At 39.2% G+C, this 21,592-nt stretch overlaps 1 protein-coding gene across 4 annotated transcripts in view; it reads left to right on the top strand.

Annotated features, from left to right (window-relative positions):
• The window catches only part of SLC30A7 (solute carrier family 30 member 7), a 53,140-nt gene that overhangs the window by 3,001 nt on the left and 28,547 nt on the right, over positions 1 to 21,592 (top strand). For 2 of the 4 annotated variants that reach the window (XM_084637071.1, XM_084637073.1), the window contains exons 3-8: positions 8,705 to 8,818; positions 14,454 to 14,541; positions 16,253 to 16,379; positions 17,309 to 17,464; positions 18,785 to 18,835; positions 21,412 to 21,547. In XM_084637071.1, the coding sequence (XP_084493197.1) occupies positions 8,705 to 8,818; positions 14,454 to 14,541; positions 16,253 to 16,379; positions 17,309 to 17,464; positions 18,785 to 18,835; positions 21,412 to 21,547 (672 nt within the window). Of the gene's footprint in view, positions 1 to 5,405; positions 5,494 to 8,704; positions 8,819 to 14,453; positions 14,542 to 16,252; positions 16,380 to 17,308; positions 17,465 to 18,784; positions 18,836 to 21,411; positions 21,548 to 21,592 lie in introns of all 4 variants that reach the window. The other 2 variants (XM_084637074.1, XM_084637072.1) reach the window with 2 other exon arrangements.

The following is a 21,592-nucleotide window of genomic DNA, read 5'->3' as shown; positions in this document are numbered from 1 at the left end:
TTTGATATGCTAACTTTTTCCTAACAACTAGGAGGAAGGTAGAAGCCTTTGTTTTCCTCCCCATTCTAGGCATCTTGGAACAGTCCTCCTTAGATACTAGTTAGAGAAAGAAATGTTCAATTCAGATTTAAAAAGGTTTAGAAATAACCTTGTTTGAGGGATTAGTTTTCAAAGGAGGATGATTCTTCAGTAAAGTAGTCCTAACACCACCCTTCCTGTGATCTTCCTCCTACCTAAGGTAGTTGAACCTGTGTGCAATAAGTGTTATGGCTATAGTGGGATTGCTTTTCCAGCTTTTAATTGGGGTAAGGGGAATGAGAACTGATAATTGGTAGGACCAAAAAAGACTTTTAGAACTGTAATCCTATTTCCCAGTACACTTGATTGATTTATAAAGTCTGTACTTCTTATATTTCAGGGACTACAAAGTTACCTATTAGAACAACATTTGAAAATATACTTCAGTGTCATTTTAATCACTGGTAGCTAATTTTCAAGTGTATAACCCATTCACTCCTAAAGAATGGAATAACCTGTTTTGTTCTGAATTTAAAATTACAGACCAAGTGTTTTGGGGATTATTTTTAATCTAGATCAGAGGTTCTCAAACTTCATTGTACTGCAACCCCCTTCTGACGACAAAAATTACTACATGACCCAAGGAGGGGGGACTGAAGCCTGAGTCTGCCGGAGCACCACCACCCAAGATGGGAGAAGGGGGAGCCAACACCCAAGCCCTGCCACCCAGGGTGGCGGGGCCCAAAGCCCAAGGGCTTCAGCCCCCGGCTTGGGGCCTGTAACCTAAGTACTGCCACCCAGTGCTGAACTTCTCAGGCTTTGGCCCTGGGCGGTGGGGCTTCGGCCCTGGGTCCTAGCAAGTCTAATGCCAGCCCTGATCAATGAAAACGGGGTCATGACCCAGTTTGGGGTCCCGACCCTCCGTTTGAGAACAGCTGATCTAGATCTTTTTGTATCCTGTTTGGTAAATATTAACCACATGATTAATTTATAAAGTAGTTAATAATATTATTCATTTAAATTTGGGTAGCGTGTCTTTCCTAATTTCTTTTAACAATATTTGTGAATTTAATGTTGACAAAAGATGCTGAAGTGACAGGCTTGGAATAGGACCAACACAAATGGCAACAATTCAAGTTTGCCCATAGTGGCTTGGAAGGCTCACCTTAAAATGTAAGAATAATCTGTTCATTGACTTCCTTTAGTGAAACTGCCAACAGGTGTGCTAGTTGTATAGGTGGTCTTCTGTGGTCTGTTTACTGATAACTGAGACAGTCAAACCCATTTCATGTAGACCGTCAAAGAGTCAGAAATAGAAACAACCTTTACTTCTGATTTGGGTTGAGTTTGAAATGATAATCGGTAATAAAAGGCTATATATTTCATTACTAATCTTGTAAAATTTACATCCCGCTTCCTTTAGTAGTATCTTCAGAAGTAAATGTCCGCTAGATTTTTAAAAGTGGCTAAAATATTGTTTATGAAGATTAAAATGTTCATATAAATCAAGAATAGTCTTAATACTCATCCGTACAGCTTTATCACATCTTTAAAAAAAACCTTATAATGAAGAAGACTACAGTAAGGGTAAGAGCTGAATCTTATGTACAATACAATTTCGGTAAATTTACAAGTGAGTACGTGTGTGGTGGTTGGATATCTGCGTCTAAATTTGTACTGCTTTTATAGTTTTATATTGAAAAGGATTAGAAAACCAGGTGTTGGTTTAGGATGGTAGATGCTAAGGATCAGACACGTTTGCATTTAGAAGGTTTTTATCTTAGAAGGTCTGATCTTTATGTAAGCTTAACAAATAAAATATTCGTGCCAGACTGTAATGTTCTGCCAAAACATTAAAGTTAGATCAGTGCTGAGTGTTGTTAAAAATCTCACCTGGAAAGTGCAGTGAAAACAATTAAAAATAGCAATGATCAAGTGACAGTTTTCAAATAGGTGAATCCCAGCCATTTAGGGCTTTCTAGATCAAAATCAGCATTGTAAACTGTATTTGGAAACCAGTAGGACGCCTATGAAGTACTGGTTACATGGTCATGGTGAGATGAGCCACTTAGCATACCATGTAACAGCTTGTTATCTTCAACTTCTGGATTTATATGACTGTATAGCATTCTTGGCAGTTTCCCAGTTGACTTTTGCAATCTCTAGCACTAATACAGCAATAACTAACTGCACAGAACATTGTGTATGAATGACTTGTAATATGGAACAATGGAAATAAGTTTTTAAATCACTAGTAACACGATGCTTATTGTGATAACTTTTTATAGGCCCAAATTCAAATTACATTTCACAGGCCAAATAAATAGGCATATGCCTATTTATATCTTAAATGTCTGTTTTTAATCTCCTAGAATGAAGGCGTTGCCTTTTAGAAAAGAATTCTGGCAAAGAATTTTACTCAGAGTAACAAGTATTTCAGATATGCATGTTTTCCCAATATTGGTCTGAGGTCTGAAAAGGGAATATAGAGAATGTGGACACCTTTGGTTTACTGAGTGTGAAAATAAGCAGTTGGTTGCTACCTATCTTTTTTTGTTCATTGTCCATGTTTTTTAAATAAAGGGGGGGAAATTCAGTTTACATACTGTAATGAATGGCAGAATTCAGAGAGATGTTAGTAAAGTGTCAGAAAACATATTTTTGAATAATATCTCATTTTAAACATCCAAAATGATCTTGTGCCTGATACTTATACTCTCACTGCTTTGGATCACTTACCTTGCCTGTCTTCATGTATATGACCCGGTTTTGTGAAGATGTTTTTAATTAAAACATCTTCATGCTTTACCTGCTAGTTTACTTTCCCTAAAAAAGCAAGGATTCTTTATGCCATTAACCTATGTGTGGGATGTTAAAATAGGAAAATACCTTCCCTCCCCGATGTTTTCTTTCATATGGCCACAACTATTTACAGCAGCCAAAGGATAATGGATGTAAATAGTAATAATTGTAGAACTTTGCCAGTGAGTTTGAGAACAATATTACTACCATTTCTGCTTGTCTTTTGAAAATGGGTCTTGATCATCACACACACAAATCTGTTATTGTGCAATATTAGAGGTACTTGATAAATTAAGTCTTCTGGCAAAGTTTCTACTTGGCAGTGGTCACTGCAGGTATAGCAGCATCAAATAAAATTATTGTTCAGTTTAGCTATTCTGATATCGCTATACAATTGATGGCTGATGGGAAAAGCTAAATATATGTAAGACTTAGCATTTTTTTTTCTTTACCGCTATGTTTACATATGACAGGTTCAAATGTTTGCTGTGGGATTTGGGATTATGATTCCAGAAGCGTGATATTCCTTGTGGTATGTCACTGAATTTAAAGGGTGCTTTTTTTATGACTAGCTATGGAAAAATTTTTCTGTCCCCCATTTCCCCCCGCCCCCTTTAGGCCATACATTATTGCTGTTTTTTATACACCGTGACAAATTACTTTGCTTTGATTTAAGAATTAGTGGCACCATGCTTCTTGCAATGACTATGTACATACAGCCTCCTAGCCATTTAGAACATGTCTTTATAGCATCATTCTGTTAAAAAAATCTTTGTAATGACTACAAAAGCTTCCTAATTATGATTAGCTTCTAAATGTAGTGGGTTGTTGTCAAGGTTCCTTCCCCACTCTGAACTCCAGGGTACAGATGTGGGGACCTGCATGAAAGACCCCATAAGCTTATCCTTACCAGCTTAAGTTAAAAACTTCCTCAAGGTTCAGACTTTGCCTTGTCCTTGAACCCTTTGCTGCCACCACCAAGCGTGTTAAACAAAGAACAGGGAAAGAGCCCACTTGGAGACGTTATCCCTCCAAGCCCTACACCTCCTTTCCTGGGTAAGGCTTGATAAAAATCCTCACCAGTTTGCATAGGTGAATACAGACCCAAATCCTTGAATCTTAAGAACAATGAAAAAACAATCAGGTTCTTAGAAGAAGAATTTAATTAAAGAACAAGTAAAAGAATCGCCTCTGTAAAATCAGGATGGTAAATACCTGACAAGGTAATCGGATTCAAAACATAGAGAATTCCTCTAGGCAAAATCTTAAGTTACAAAAAGACACAAAAACAGGAATATACATTCCATTCAGCACAGCTATTTTACCAGCCATTAAACTAAGGAAAATCTAATGCATTTCTAGCTAGATTGCTTACTAACTTTTTACAGGAGTTCTGAAGAGCATTCCCGATCTGTTCCCGGCAAAAGCGTAACGCAGACAGCCTAACCCTTTGTCCCATGTTCTCTCCCCCAGCTTTGAAAGTAACTTGTCTCCTCATTGGTCATTTTGGTCAGGTGCCAGCAAGATTATCCTAGCTTTTTAACCCTTTACAGGTGAAAGGGTTTTGCCTCTGGCCAGGAGGGATTTTATAATTCTGTATACAGAAAGGTGGTTACCCTTTCCTTTATATTTATGACAGTTGTATCTAAATATATTTGGATAAATTGAATTTGGCAGTTTAGGAGAGACATTCGCTGTGCAAAATGCTAAACTGATGTACTGTCCTTTTAAAAGAAAAGATTTGCAACTTCTCACACTTCAGAATCTTTTTGCTGCTATGCCAACCAACTGCATATGATAGATATTTTTTCCAGGTACAAATGCAATAATTTGGTATCAGTTCTTGTGTGTTTATAAATTCTTCCAAAGTGCCCCCTTGCTCACAAAATATACTTCTGAAAAAAATGAAAGACAAGTTTCTTACTGAGCAGTGTGCTAGCAATCTAGCAGTTCTAGTCCCTTTTGTCAAAACACATTTAAGAATTCTCTTGACAAACTTGAAATATTCAGTATGTACCCTATAATCAAAAGCAGTATTTTAAAATCAATTCACTGAGGAGGAACTGTAAAATTAACTAGTCTGAAATACTGGCTTTACGATACATTGTATTGGATTTTTTTAAAAAGAGGGAATTAATGACTTTTTCGCAACAGGAAACAAAACTTGCTAAGTAGTTTTCATTTTGTACTTCTCACTTGAATGGTTACTAAGATGTAAAACAGAAGCTCCTATATTGCAAGATTATCTAAATTTAATTATATCTGATATATGGCTGGGATTTTCAAAGAAGCCTAAACAAGTTGGGTGTTTATCCCCCACTGAAATACAAAGGGGATTGAGTACTGTACCTACCTCATTTAGGGTCTTTTGGAAAATTCCAGTGTTCACATATATATCTAGCAAAACAGTATATATTCTAGAGTCTGAAATAGGTTAATTGAAAACAGTTATGTTTTTGTATAGGTAACCTGCTAAAGGGGAAAATGTGGTTTGTGCCATTTGTTGCTGACTTTTTTTTTTTTTAAGGTAAAGAAGGTCTGAAAGATCTCTTTATAAAATTGCTTGTTTGCCTTTTTTACATTAGAAATTCAGGTCCTGTCTGTGTTGAAAGATTAACTGAAGGACCACACAAGAGCCAAGATAAAGTTGAGCAATTTCAGGAGAAGTCTTAAGTAAGGCTACTTAAAATTCTGGATTTGTTTTTTAGTTAACATCTATTTAACCTTAATTAGTAATCTATAATAGAAGGTTTCTTTGCCCAAATATTAAACTCCCTTTCTCCTTAAATTTAGTGTTAAATATAACAGAAAACATTTCTAGGAACTCCCAGATGTCTTGCAGCACAATCAGAGAAGAATAGATTTTTCTATTCTTGATAGGTAAAAAGACAAAAGCAAACTTTAAAATAAATCTGGCTGTTATACATCATGAATCAACAAAAGTACACAAGTCCATTTAAAACATTTTCTGACCCTTAAATATTTTGTAATTGTGCGTGGGGGAAGTTTTTGGTGATTCTTTGAAATGGCCTCTGCATTTCCATGTAAGCTTAGCTCCTAATCTTCAGTTCTGTGAAATGGTACTAATGTGACTCTCATAATTCACTGCTTTTATGAAAGCATTAGTACTGGAAGGTGCATCAGACATGTGTGAAAGTGCAGAAGTAACTTTTCCTCAAAGAACCACAGAAGTGACCTTTCTGTTATTTGGCCTTTACAAAGAAAGCTGTTTGGTTAATTATGTTTGTGATGTATGCACATGGATTGTCTTGTAGGAAAACTTCCTTTTATTCTAAATGTAATGTTACAAGTGAGTCTAACTCAACATTTGAATGGAATCCATTGCTTTCACTGAATGGCATTAAGAAGTGGGTGCTGTTTCATTTCACCCTAGTCCAGGTGCTGCTGTGAAAGATTAATTATGATTTGAAGCAGATGCTGATATTGATTTAAGTCTCCTTCAGAAAATATCTGTTATCGCTGAGTTAAAAATACAATATTTCTTCCTAAAGGAGCTGCAAGTCTTTCCAGCTTGCTGCTTCACACTATTGCAGCTTCTGGCAGCATGATGTACATTAGGCTCAATTTACTGCTCATGAACTCAGGACCAAGCAAAGACTTAAAAGAAGTTGCAGGCTGCTTGAATTGTCATTTGGGATTCCTCTTCCCCACCCCTAAAACAACAACATTTTTGAATTATTAGATTTTATAAAAGTCTTTAACATGAACATGCCCTACCTACCCTACTATTGTGCTTGTTCCCTGCTATGTTAGCACTTCTGTAAACACTGGCTGCTTGAGTTACTGGAGACTCTGTATTGTCACAGTTCAGTAATGCGTAATGGCTTCTGATGTTCATATGCACTGTAGAGGGGCATTGGAATGCCATTTTATGGTGCACACCTTACATGCCGTCCTGATAATGCATAGTACCCAGTATGCACATTTAAAAAAATTAGTTGCCTGAAATGATTGTGTGCTGTCCGAATGTATTGGGAGCAATATCACATGTTTGGTTCAAGCTTAAAAGTAAATTTGTACTCTGAAAAATGACTACATACGAGTGTCACCTTACTCAATGCATCTGCACCTTACTCAATGCATTGGTTACGCTGTCAACCATGTAGAACTGCTGACTTGTCCCAGGTTGTATAATGGGCAGGGTGTCGGTGCCAGTGACATCTGCTGAGTCGGAGTAAAAGGCAAGAGCTGAGACTAGTCAGGAAAGCAGGTAGCATGGTCAAGCCAGGATTGGATCTAAGTCAGGAGTAAGACGGAGGAGAAAAGACAAGGTCTGTAGCAGCGGCAAGCCAGAGTCTGCATCGTTGGTCAGATGGTTCCTTGGAGCAGCCTCCAGGCTTAAATAGTTGATGTGCACCGATCAGGCGACCACTGGGTTCAGTTGCGCTGACATCTTTGGGCAGTACTTTCTGCAGTGACTACCCCTCCCGTAATGAATAGATGGTGCTTTGCCTGACTCCCTAGTGGCACTCTGGAGGTGTTGGTCACCCACAACTCTGCAAACCTGGGGTGTAGACCTGCGGGTCCTTACAGGTTGGATTAAAAAATGGATGACTAAAAGAAAGATTTTTTAATTTAAATTAAATACAGGCTTATTTTTTAAATTATGGCAGCTTATGGTAAGGCCTAAACTAACGGTTATATATTAAATAATTTAAAAGAAATTAAGCAAAGAAAGACAAACCACTAAACTGGTGGAAGTCACTGGATAAGTGACTAAACCATCTTTTGACAGCAGTAGTCTCTTCAGCAGGTGCAGAGAGAATATTTTCTCTTTACAGTTTATTCGACTAGTTTAGTTCAATTACTTGTTCATTCAAAGTTAAGAAACCAAGTGGGAGCTGAAAAAATGGAATAAACCTATTAATAAAAACTGAGAGAATGAGAATCTATTAGTTCTAAAATTTTGAGGGACATGATGACCCAAAACTATCTGTTCAATTCACTAACTTTGTTTGCTTGATAAATCAGTTAATTTCAAGTGCAAAACCTTTTTATCTAAAATCGTTCTGAAACGTTTGACTTACCTATCAAGTACATTTAAGATATTTTTATTTAATAACTACAATCATCTGTTGCATATCATAGACTGTGAGCTTTCTGTGGCAAGAACTGTCTTTGTGGTGGCTTTTCTACAGTCTCTAGTATAGTGGTACTCTAATCTTTGTTTGAATCCTTACGCACTGCCACAATAGTAATACTAAATATAGTAATGATTCATGTGTTTGCTTTGCTTGACACATTTTTCTCCTGCTAGCACAATAGGATCAATGGAATTATTGGAGGGGGGAAGGAAGTGGACTTCTTTTCTGACTCTTATATTGAGAGAATTAAGTTTCAGTTGTCCTATCTTTATTCTAAATGATGCACAATCAGATTTTCTTTTATATATTTTTAAATTCTAGATTGAGTTGACAGAGTTGCCTACCTTTTTTAACTGCCATCTTTTTGCCTGTAACTGACTATGATCAAGTTCTTGAGACAATAAACATGGAACCTTGTTGGGTTTTTAGCATATAATGACCCTTTTAACTTTGGCTTCTAAATGTTATGTGTACAGACTTAGGAAGTCTAACCTTGTTTTCCAGTAGTGGAATTTTTCCATGTGCTGTCTAAAGCATCATAACTATTCTTAAGGGCATTATATGGGAGTTCTGTAATAGGTAAGCCAGATAGCCCCACCACCTGACGGTTGCTCAGTAATTTTCAATAGTATTTATAATCTCAGACACAAAAGGAACAGGAGTGTGCACTGCTAGGGTGGGTGTTGGGCGGGGGGGGGAGGGGAGTGTTAAAAGCATTTTGAATATCAAACTTAATGTGGCCTTATGGAACTAACTGAAATATTTCTGCTCCTTTCTAGTTTAGGTCTAATATCAGATTCCTTTCATATGTTTTTCGACTGTACTGCTCTACTGGCTGGATTAGCAGCTTCAGTCATTTCGAAGTGGAGATCAAATGATGCTTTCTCATATGGGTAAGAAATTTTAGCTTCTTATAGCATAGGAAATATATTTTCATAAGTGCATTGGTAACACTTCCTGTTGCCATGCCTGCGGAAAGTGTAGCATTACTAGTTTTTGTTGAAAAATTTTGGGGAAACTATTGAAATCAACTTCATTTAAAAAAAAAAAAAAAAGAAAAGGCGAGGGCAGGGGGAAGAATATTGAACTAAACTTGAACTTCTTGAAATTGGCACATAAGTAGCCAAGTGTGTCTCCTACAGAAGTGTAGCATAATTATAAATAAAATTAGTGTTGTGTTTCTGGGGTGAAGTTTAAGACCCTTCCAAGAACTGTTTGCTGATTGATATTAATGGAATCACAAATCATGTTGCAAAACAAAATGTCACATTTCATATTGTTCAGCTGCTAGCATCCACCGTAATGGGTGATAGCCAAAGTTGAAACAGCTTTTCTTTTTGGTCTTTGTTTTTCCCCAATCTTAACTTGAATATTCCCTATATTGGAGTACTGCATACCACACTAAGCTGATTCTGCTTGCCTTTTTGAAAAATGGAGTGGTTGAAATGCTGGTTGTGTATTTTAAGAACAGCAGTGGCGGTCCTAAATGAAAATTAACTTGTTGCTCACATGCTAGTGGGAACAATTATCCAAATAAAACTGTTAACAGTGGGCAAAATATTGCTTTCGTGGCTCTAACCATCTATCTGCGGCATGAAAATAGTCTTCCCCTTAGTGGCTGATCTTAGTGGGGAAGATTTTAGAGTATTGAGGAAAGCTTTATTCTAGTTCCTGTCCGTGTAAATCCCACTTATGGTGCAGCAACATCCCTTGCGTAGGAGTTTTGCAGTAAGAGTTGCGCAGGAGCTCTTCATGCCCACTGATGCACTTCACCCTGCTCCTCCTCTGTGGGCATAAAGGGGCAGCATTACCTGTTCATCCTCAGTTCCTTCTAACTGCTTTTCGGCAGCGAGTGGGGACATTTTGTTATGATTTCGCTGTTAGTATAGTTTGTTACTGTTTCAATTTATTAGCCTTATAACTTTGTATTAGTTATTTAGTTCTTGGCTACTTAGTTTAAACAATACATTTATTTTTAAATTTAATACAGTGAGGCTATAATTTTCAGGCAAGAAGAACCTGTCAGCAGTGGTACCAGACTCCTCCTCCTTTCTCGTAAGTGTTGCCAGAGATGCTTTCAGCTCTCCATTTTAGGGACATGGATGACATGAGAATAACTCCAGAGTTATGCTCCCCTTTATTGGCTTATTCCCCTCTTTCAGCTGGATTGAAGACTATCTGGACAGCCTAGGATACCGATCACGAAGATATCACTACATTCTGGGAGCCATAGTCATGGTAAAATTGTCTACTCCTCATACTTTAGCAATGCCTTCTTGTGCAATTCCCCACTCTGAAGACTCTTCATTGTCATCTGTGACTCTTCCCAAGCACCCAGTAGAGACCATTCACTAGAACCTCATCCACCTTCCCTGTCTCCTTCTTGAGCTAAGCTTTAGGATAAAATAGTTTATCCTAAGGACTCTACCTTTAGACCCCCATTGCAAGAATCAGCTTTCATTCCCTGGGGACAGCCTCCTTAAGCCCATTGCCTATGGATTTCAACTAAGGCCTTATTGGCCACCTGGGCCGCCTCATTCATGGCTACCAAGTCTTTTAGTCTCCCAAGAATCTCCTTGAGAAAGCCGTCAAAACCCTGCTTTTTGCCAATACCTCAACCAAATGTGGAATCACAAAATCCTTTGAGGAAGAGTGCGGAGAAATTCACAATAACCCTTCATATACACCTCTTGCTATACCTACACCAGATGAAACCTCATCTGCGGGATGATTTTAAGACCTATCAAGAACTTTTAAAAAGAATGGCAGACATCCTGAAACAGCTCCAAAGGAACTTCTAGGACGACATACAAGTTATTTAATATCTTGCTACCAGCTGCTCAGAGCAGAATAGCTCTTCCAATCGATGAAGATTCTTGCTGCTGCCAAAGAATTATGGGCAAGCCCATACTTTGAAAAGGGCTGAACGAAAGTAACGAGTCTTTCCTAAAGGATTTGAATATTTTTGTTCGTGTTCATTGCTGTCGTCATCGTTAGTCACAACAATTAGTTAGAGCCAAACAAGCTTACAAATCTGTCATATGAGAAAAAGGTCCCCTTGGCTGCAAGGTTTGCCCTTCAACATCCCTTCAGGTCAGGATGATGAACTATTTAGCTCTGTTGACTAGAAGTAACTATACAGTGGGACAAGGCAGCAGATTTTTCCAACGAACTATCACTTGATTTAATGGAGGAGTTTAAATTGATCTGCTCAGAGGGATGTTAGATTTCTAGTCTTTCTCCATGCAGAGCTTTACAGACGCAAGGTCAGTGGCCACTGGAATTGCCATGATGAGAGACTCCTGATTGCCTGCCTGAGGTCTACCTAAAGAACTGTAGACTATGGTACAGGATTTACTGTTTGATGGAAAAGACGTGTTTAGTGACACACTGCACCCTTTGAAAGATTCTTGGGCCATGCTTAGATCTTGTGGCTTTTATATTTCCAATTCTAAAAGGTTACAATATATTAGAATACTACTTGACAGAGATTTCAATCATCTACATCCTTGCACCATCAGAAACAACTAAATCAGTTTAGAAAGGGACAGAGATTCCTAAAGCAGAAAGCAACTTCTTCATATACTTCTCAACCATCCCAACAACAAATATAATGCTTTAGTCAAGGATACCAACCCAATCTGTGGATCTGTATCTTCCCCACCCCAAGGATGTCTAGACTGTAATAACCTCAGACTGTTGGGTCTTGCAGATCATTCAACAAGGTATGCCCTACAATTTTGCCATGGTACACCATACCTCCCCACCCCTTTTCAGGGACCAATCTCACATGAATCTTGTGCACCAAAAGATACAGTTTCTAGTAGAGCTACATGCTGTAGAGCCAGAGGTACTTCACTTCGGAGGAAAAGGATTTTATTCCCTTTACTTATTGATACCAAAGGAAAAGGGGAGTGGCAGTCTTTAGTAGCTCTCAGGCTCCTCAACAAGTATATGGCCAGTCCAAAGTTTTGCATGGTGACTCTGGCATATGACATTAGATCCAATGCACTAATTCAGTACTCTCAACTTGCAAGACGCACACTTTCATGTGGTTGTATTTCTGTTGCACACAAAGCTTCTCCTCACTGCAGTACTGAAGGAACATCAGTTCAGGGTCATCTCATTTGGTCTCTCAGCTGTACCTCGAATTTTCATGAAGTGTCTGGTGGTGGTAACCACTCATTTACATTGTCAAAGTATTTATGCACCTACACCTTGACAGTTGGTTAATCCGAGGCAAATTAGCCAGCAGGTCTCCAATTTGGTAAAATGGATTCTGGGCCTGTTCTCAGAGTTAGGATTGAAAATCAACTTAAAGAAATCTCAGTTGATTCCATCCCAATCCATAGAATTTATTGGAGCTCTCCTGTGCACTTCTGCGTATAGAGTAAGATCAGTCCACACACTGTCTAATCCACCGTATGCAATATTCCATGCAGACGGGGTCACCATGCAACTTCACCCTAAGTTTATCCCTAAGATTGTATTGGACCTTCATGTTAATCAATATATACACTTTGGTCTCTTTTTTTCCATGGCCTCACTCATCCTCAGATGTCAGATGGTACATTAGTACTGTCTTAGTAAGACAAGTTTGTTCAGAAAATCTCCTAGGCTTCTTAAAGCATGTGGCAGTGCATCTAAAGGCAGAGCAGCCTCCTCTTGGAGATTATCTATATGGACTGTATCAATTTGTCATCCATAAATTACAGATACCAAGTCAAGTTACTGCTAGTTCTACTCAAGCTACCTTGGCAGCATGCTTCAGCAGAGTTGCAGTCATTGAAATTTTATAGAGCTGTGACGTGGTTCTCTACCCACTGACCAACCACGACTCTCCCTAGTATCAACATCTGGAATGCATGCTGATTGGGATATGCTCAGCTTGGAAGATAAGCTCCTAGCTCCCCCTACCTAAATCACTGTAACTGGGAGCCACATGTGCAGGAACATGAAGAAACTGTTGCTTTGTGGTAAACTGTTGTTCTTCAAGAGGTTCTGTGCCTATGACTCCCAAGACCCACTCTCCATCTTTGCTGCTTGGAGACTCCTCTTGAGACTCTGGGCAGTGAAGGAACTGAGGGAGAACAAGTTGTGAGGAGGTGCATGTGGGCATGAAGGGTATATGCATGATCCCTACTGGACACTGTTGTTTGAACTTCAGAACACCTGTGCAAGGGGCGCTGCTGCACCATAAGTAGGATCCACATGCACAGAATATCTCAAACACTTACCACAAGATAAGGAACCATTTCTTTTATATAGATCTAATATCTGAAAAACCGTAAACAACTGGTGAAGGGGAAGCAGCCTATCATAGTGTTTATATCAGTGGACTGGAGTCAGGGGTGAAAGTGAGCTGGTACGGGCCAGTACTGTGCACTGCTAAGAACCTGCACCGGTCCATACCCAGCCCACATTAAAGCATTGCCATGGCAGCGCTTTAATGTCCCTGCCCCTTTTGCCTCCCCTGTTGGCGGCCCTGCTGGTAGGGTCCGTACTGGCAGGGCCGCCAATGGAGGAGGGGGGAAGGGGCAGCAACGTTAAAAAGCGCTGCCGCGGCAAAGGACCGTCCTTAAAGCGCTGCCATGGCAATGCTTTAATCTGGGTCCGTACCAGCAGGGCCTCCGACAGGGGAGGCAAAAGGGGCAGGGACATTAAAGCACTCCTGCGGCAGCGCTTTAAGGATGGTCGTTTGCCACCGCTGCGCTTCACTGTTGCTGTGCCCCCCCCGTTGGCGGGGCCGCGGCAAAGGACCCTGTTGCGCTTTAATGTTCCTGCCCCTTTTGGCCCCCCCGGCCGCCGATGGGCGGGGGGGCGGGGCACAAAGGGAGCAGCTGCCCTGGAGCTGGCAATTTAAAAGGGCCCGGGGCTCCAGACGCTGCTGCTGCTGTAGCAACAGTGGCGTCCGGAGCCCTGGGCCCTTTAAATCAACACGGGAGCCCTGGGTGGCGCAGGCCAGCTGGACTGGAAGGGCTGGCTGGGGGATGCTCACCCCCCCCCCCCAGTTCCGCCCCTTCCACCCGAGGCCCCACCCCTTCTGGGGCCGGAGCTTCCCCGCCCCAGTAAGTGGCCTCAGTTACTTTCAGACCTGACTGGAGTCAAGAGACATCAGTTCTATTCCCCACTCTACTACTGGCTTTCTGAGAGACCGTCCAGGTCACTTAGTATTGTGCCATTTTCCTCATCTGTATTATGGGGATTCTCTCCTTCCTATGTAATACACTTTGAGATCATCTGAAAAGTGTGCTGCAGTGTGGAAAATAATTTAGTGTATTTTATATCCAAGCCAATAAAAATCAGGTTGGTTGACATTTAAAACTCCCCGTCAATTCACACATCAGTCCTTCATTTCAAAAATTTGGTTATACATAAGCTACAGTAGAGGGAGGAAGGAATAAACCATAGTCTAGTCCATAGCACCATCCTGCCTCTGATATACTGAAATTAAAAACTCTCAACACTTCTGGACGTTCAGTTTATAAAAAGGAGAGGTAACATCTGGTATTGCTGATTTGATTCTAGGTATGTTCGAGCAGAGGTACTGGCTGGTTTTGTAAATGGTCTGTTTCTGATCTTCACTGCATTCTTCATTTTCTCTGAAGGCGTTGAGGTATGTTCTGAGGTCAATTGCAGTCAATAAATCTCCTCTGAAAAAATGTTTACCTTTGCAGAAGCTGCATTTCTGTTTAGGAGTGTATATTTAAGGGGAGAGGACAACCCAAGCGATACTGTAATGGATGATGAGTAGTCATATTTGCAACCAATTAAACTTGTGTCATCTGAACAGAATAGAGAAAATCCGCTGGAGTCAGTGTTGGATGTACATGTATAAATATCTTCTTTTTTCAGAGTGTCTGTATTAGCTTTCAGAATAACTTATTTTGATTGCATGATTCTTATTTTGATTGCATGATAATGATACTAACTTCTGTCAGATCTACCCGTTTCTTCAGCAGCCAGTATAGTATTCCATGGAATGGCTCTTCCTTTTCATTATTAAAGGAAAAATAAGGCTAGAAAAACAAAAGGAAGCCATTTGGGCATTTTATGTGGATAGAGCATTCTAAGTAAGAAGTTAGGATTAGACATTTGTCAGAAGGAAAAAAAGGGATAAGATTGTCAAACAGCAGCGGTAGTGTTGATTAGGTTGTGAAGAAAAATGAGTGAGCAGAGAAACTGGCTTTTATGCTATTAGGAGGTAGTGTTAATATTTGCCTGGAAGAGGTCTTGAATAAATGTCACACAGTAACAATCTGAACACTTGCAGGTATGTTTTCTTCTTTTCTATTGACAGGTAGCTTATTTGTTTGATGGTAACAAAAGGTAAAACTTTCAAAAGCAGGAAGTCCCATTTTCACAGGTGACTTAGTTAATCAAAAGTTAATGGGACGTAGGCTCATAAGTTACTTAAATGCTTTGGAAAACTTTAAGACTACAAAAGCTAGCCAGAAAAAATACTAACCCAAAGCCTGATATTCAGTATGGAGACCACCAGGAAGCCTCAAAGCAGTCTCCTGATAAAATGGCAGCTTGTCTTTTCTGCTGGGAATGTGGGAGTGGGTTTTTCGTTAGAGTGCTCCCCCTGGCCCATGCTGGGGGCCTCATCTTTTTATACTGACCTCTGGTAATAGGCAGTCCAGTTTTGGAGCGTTGGTTCATTCCCACCCACTCACATGCTAAATGAGCAGGCACTTCTTCCCTTTTTAGCCCTTTTCCTACTCTGTTAGAGAGGCTTGCAGGATTAAACAGTGTCAGAGGAAGCATTGCTAACTACAAAAAGTAATTCTAGAGTGTTTTAGTGATGTCCGTAATAAGTTCTGGTAAACTTGTTTCCGTTTTTAACATAGGATTTAGGGGTAATTAAAACTCCAAGAAAATAGACTCTCAGCTGCTCCTCTTACCTCACCTTTTGAGAGAAAAGAGGTATTCTTCAGACTGAGAAATAATTTTACGTAGTCCCAGTATAACTGAGAACTAAAATGTCTGGGTATTGTTTTGAGCTGAATAATGCCTTAACAGAATATAATGTAGAAGATGATAGTGAAATGTAGCTCTAATACCATTTGAAAAGAGACATACAAAATATTTGGTGACTCACTTCCAAACAAGGAGAAATATAGGTATTGAGGTTTTTTAAGTTTTCATAATTCTTCTAGAATACCAGCATTCCTAATTCATTATCATTAATCTCTTGATTTGGATATTGTATCAGAAAACTCCTGCATCAAATCAGATATGTAATACTGTGTCTATTTTCTGGAGTTGCTTCTAATTGTGTGGTAGGATTATAAATGATACACTAAACTTCCTTCTTTTTGTAGAGAGCACTGGAGCCTCCTGATGTGCATCATGAGAGACTTCTTCCTGTGTCTGTATTAGGATTCCTTGTGAATCTTATAGGAATATTTGTTTTTCAACATGGAGGCCATGGACACTCACATGGCTCTGGTATGACCGTTGTAATTCTCATTATCCTTTCCTCATTTGTGTTCAGTTACAGTTAGCCCTCCAACCAGGGTCTGCATGTTGTATGTTTTATGTTTTTCAGTAGCAAGCCTATTGAGTCATGTACAGCCTTGGCTTTTTCAGTATTACTAAGATAGTGTCCATTTTTCCTCCTTATTGAACTCCCAATAATTGGAAACCCAAAAAGACATTAATCTGCTGTCTGGAACTTGTAGTTTATTGTAAGAGACTTGCAAGAATTTTCATTTCTACAAAAGATTTTTCTCTTTAAATAGGAGACTGAAATGGCCTCAGGTGGAGCATTTTACAGGAGAATAGCTGAACAAAAATCTTAAATCGAAGAAGAAACTCTTTCAGTAGTTCTTGCAATTGTTTGGCATGGTTTTTCAAATTAAATTCAAGATTTATATACACAAATATCTGTTTTTTTGCTGACATTAGACTTTCTAACATAGTCTGTGAACTGTAACTCATCCTGACAGGTGGAAGTAGTGTAAGTATTTTACACACTTTTTAATGTGATTGATTTTAAAAACATCATAGTATAAACGCAAGAAAAGTATGGCCACATTCACCTCACAGAGCTGGAAGTGTGTGTTACAGTCATGCAAAAATGTATGCAGGATATTTCAGTGGTGGTCTAAAATGGCTTGGCTCAAAAAGAAGTAACATATAAATCATTTTGACTTCCTTGTTCAAGTTCAGTAAATATTTTATGCTGCAACGTAACTTGGATTAATTTAGATTTTGAATTATGTGTACTAGTTTTTCTCTATGTGACCTACATGAAAAAAAAATCTTCTCTTTTCCGTGAGGAGCAGGTAGATATTAAGTACTTTAGAAATGAATGAAAGCATACTTTTCTTTAATATTCATGTACACAGTATTCTGACAGTGATATTTATTTATAGGGCATGAGCACAGTCATTCTCTGTTTAATGGTGTTCTCAGCCATGGACACAGTCACGGAGGTCACGGTCACAGCCATGAATCCAAACATGGCCATGGGCATTCTCATGATCACAGCCATGGGAAGAGAGACTCGCACAATCAGGATTATTGTCATGGTAAGTGTCTGTCTGAAAACAAAGGCCATGCACCAGAGATGGTATGTGCCATTAAGTTTTACTGGCATAGATCTTTGTGGATAGATGAGAAGATGCTGTCAGCTTGCTTTAGCCAGCACATATGGAAGAAATGTTTCTAAAAGGAGAATGCTAGTGGCATGTTCTTATCCACCTAATGCATCTTGTGGTACATCTGAGTCAGTGCCACTTCTTTTTGCGGCATATAATTGTTGTTTCATTGTGAGCTTTGTAGTAAATTAAGCATTGCAATAATGAGAACTAATCTAATACTTGTGAATTATACTAATATTTGTGGTAGTAAATATGCAACTTTAACTGTAAACTTGTTTGTGTAGAGGAAGACTTTTCAAAAAGCCCGTAACAAAACCAGCTCGAGTTATGTCATGTAGTTCATATTACTTTAAAAAAGAATTATACCTGTTATATTGGTTTAGCTATGCATACAGCTTGGTTACGTTAAAAAAAATGTGTCCACCTAAGTATTCACATGTGTATGCAAAGGTTCAAAGTATAGTTTCTGCTTTCTCTTGTCAGGACTGCAGCTTCCACTGCAATCCCCCACACTTTGTGCCTTCAGGGATCGGCATTTTATAGTACATTTTATGCACACGTGCATTTAAAAGGTATAGTTCCATTTATTCGAAACCCTATTATCCCAACTTCTGCCCCTTTCATTGTCCCCAGGCTTCATAGGGAGCCCTTTGTTGCCATAGCCCTGCTCATTCAATCCACAGGTGGGCTGCAGAGGGCTCCCTGCACTGCTACAGGAGCCATGCAGTAGCAAGGTGGTCTCCGTCTTAGCCGAGGGCAGCAATGGCTCCTGCTCCTCGTCGTCCTTGCAATCGTTGCAGAGGGCCTGTGCTCCATTATCCGAACCTCATCATTATTCAGATTCCCTCCTTGTCCCCCAGCATGAGATACATACCTTCAGCAGCACGTGCCTCACACTGAGGGACAATGAAAGAGTTTGGATACTGCAGAGATCTGGATAATAGGGTTTTGGATAAACAGGAGTAGAGTATGTGTAAAATATAATATATACGCACACTCCTATACACGCACACATATACACAGGCTTCCCCTTCTCTCCTCCCTCTCCCCATCTTGAAATTTTAGCTTGCTCTTTACCTTCATTCTGGTACAGCAAATACTAAATTTTCTAGCCAGAGTTATGACTAGTCATCATGAATAACCTTATGGTGCACTCAAAGTAGTTTTTCTTTCTGAAGCTTAACAGAATTGATAAGTTTAGAAGGATACTTTGTATGTGGCTTAACTTGCCAATAATTGTCTCTACAGATGATCACTCTCTTGAAGGGGCTGCAGGATCCAACAGACAGATTTTAGAAGGTATGACAAGAATAACCATAGTGGGTTGTTAAGTTAGAATATAGACCCATTTAGATGCTGGCTTTAAATTCAGTAGTGTTGTTTGTTGTTATAGGTATTAATAATGAACAGAAAGTTGTGTTAAGTGTCTGGTTTATTTTCTTCAGAAATTCAATGTGAAAAGTTTATACAAGTGACATAATTTCTGTATTTTAAGTGCCTATCTCCTATGGCAGTACATGCTCTGGAAAGTAATGAAATAGTAAGTAATATCATACTGGAACAAATTTGGAAAGCTTTGGCCAATATTTTGGATTTTAAAGGGTTGAGGATTGCGGTACTTAACTTCACCTTTCAGGAAAGTGAGAATATGGTGAGTGAATAACCATCTTGTCTAGCTAAAACAAAACCCCCAGTAACTTAGCTCGTTCTGGACACCTGGATCAATTCTTTTCTTATAACATAAATTGGGAATAGGGACTGGGGCTGGTAGAGAACATCTCTACAGCCATGTCCCTGTGGGCATCTTGCAGTCTAAACGTCAGTGCGGGACAGTGTTGTATTCTTCCGTCTCCAAATAAATGGAAGGGTGAGGGGGAAATTAGGAGCTGCTGGGGAGGCTAGGTAGGGGCTGACAACGAAGCTGCCTTAGTACTTTGCTCTTTCTGGCTTTCTGTGAGCTATTCTGCAGCAGCTGCTGGGTTGTCTATATGGTCCATTCCATGGTTTTGTCTGCTGCTGGGCAGGAACCACAGTCATCTCTTGACCTCTACCCCTCCTCTCAGAATGAAGGATTTGGGTGATCTCTAGTAATTGAGGGGATTTGGGGAAGACTGTTAAGGTTACCTCCTGGCAGTTGTTACAATCTGTTCAGGGAGAGTAGAAGGAAACTCAGTGGCTTGTGCAGCTTCACTGTCTGTGGGCCCCTCTCTTCAGCCCCGCAGCCTTTGGCCCCATTTACCTAGTTTTTCACTTATGTTCTATCACCGTAAGAAAAGGATGCTTTTACTCTTCCCCAAGGTCTGCCAGATCCCTATGGAAGGCATACACAAAGGCTCTCTATCTGCCACCGTCCTGTGTCTTGTCTGGCTGTTGATGATACACAACAATACATGAGCTCCAAAGGGGACATTTGGTTGCCTGTGTGCTGCTTAAACAAGAATAATAAGAGAAATAATTACTTTAAAATTGATTATTTAATCACCATTGGCCTGATCAAACCACAGGGAAGCCAGCATGTGACATGCAACTTTATTTCCTTGCGTTATACTTGACATAAAGAAATGTATACTTGTGGTGTCTCTTATCGGATACTTCTGTGGCTCCGGGGTTATCCTGTAGTTGTCAGATATATCACTTGCAAGGCAATAGTCTTATCTGATCTCTTCCACCATATGTATTACTTTAAAATCCCCCACCCCCCCCCACCCCCTGCACATTAAAGTGTTTGTGAATGGCTGTTTCAGAAGCAAATATATAACAAGAATTTTAAAAAAATTCTTTAAGGCAAATTTCTGGCCTGTTGATCTTAACATAGAATATTAATTAGAATGAAATGTGAATTTAACAAGACTGGTTATTCAAGGTTTTCTTACGTGTTTTATCTTAATAAAACTTAGTGATACTGGATGATTATTTAGAATATATTTTACATACCTCGGAAGCCATCTTCCTGCTTGTTGCGCAAACAGTGCATCGTGAAATGAACACTAATGCAGTTATCTTACCTTTCTTATTTTGGCAGAAAAATTTTAATTGAAACTCTCAGTAAAGATATTGAAGTTGCTGTGTGTTTTGTTTATAGCTTTAGTGTTTCCTTATGCAAACAATTTAAAAACTAGCTTGAGATTTTAATTCTGTTGAAAATGTTTTTCTTAATCAAATGTCAATCTTTTTTCTTTTTAATCTGGCTAGATGTTTATGGGTGAAATACTTCAAGCTGTGAACAATTACTTATTTTAACAGCAGCTGATGAACTGTGACTGTTCCAATAATTGCCAGCAGAGAGCTCCACAGGCTTATCTTTGGCTTGCTACAAAGAGTTGGCTCTCAACTGTTTTAACCTAAAGCTATATTTGCCCACATATAATCATTATTTATTAATGCAAGAAATATTTTTAATTTGTATTGACAGTGAATATGTAACTTGTAAAACATAAATATCTCGCAAAGCTTTGCAGAGCTCCTGCTAGAGAAACTTCTGTTATCTCCTCGGATAGAAATGTTGCTTATGGATCACTGGGGGTAGAGATTTGACTCATCTGCTGTATTATGGCCTAGCCATTGGATGAGGGACTTCTAACTGGTTAAATCTATTCTGACATTTAGTCACCAGTTCAGTTGATGGTGGTAGTCAAGAATATTCCATGGTATGGCCACATTAAAAAAGAGTTTCTCTGAATGCCTTAGCTACTCTTCAGGGTATAGGACCTAATTCTGTGCTGACTTACAGGAAGCCCTTTAAATCAACATCAAATTCGCTAGCACAGTTCATGTTGTTGTCTGCTTTTAAGAGTTCTCATCAAAATGTTTCCACCAACTTTTTTAAGGGTTTTGGTTTTTAAGTGTTTTGATTTTTTTTTAATGCTCTTTTGTAGGTGTATTTTTACACGTTGTCGCAGACACTCTTGGAAGTGTTGGTGTAATCATATCAGCTATATTGATGCAGAACTATGGTCTAATGATAGCAGATCCTATCTGTTCAATGCTCATAGCTCTACTTATAGGAATAAGGTAAGTGTTGATACAAATGACTAAATAATAAAACATTCAGTGACC

Source organism: Lepidochelys olivacea (assembly GCF_965140295.1).
Source record: "Lepidochelys olivacea isolate rLepOli2 genome assembly, chromosome: 8".
Taxonomy (NCBI): Eukaryota; Metazoa; Chordata; order Testudines; family Cheloniidae; genus Lepidochelys; species Lepidochelys olivacea.
This window is presented reverse-complemented; position numbering and strand designations above follow the sequence as displayed.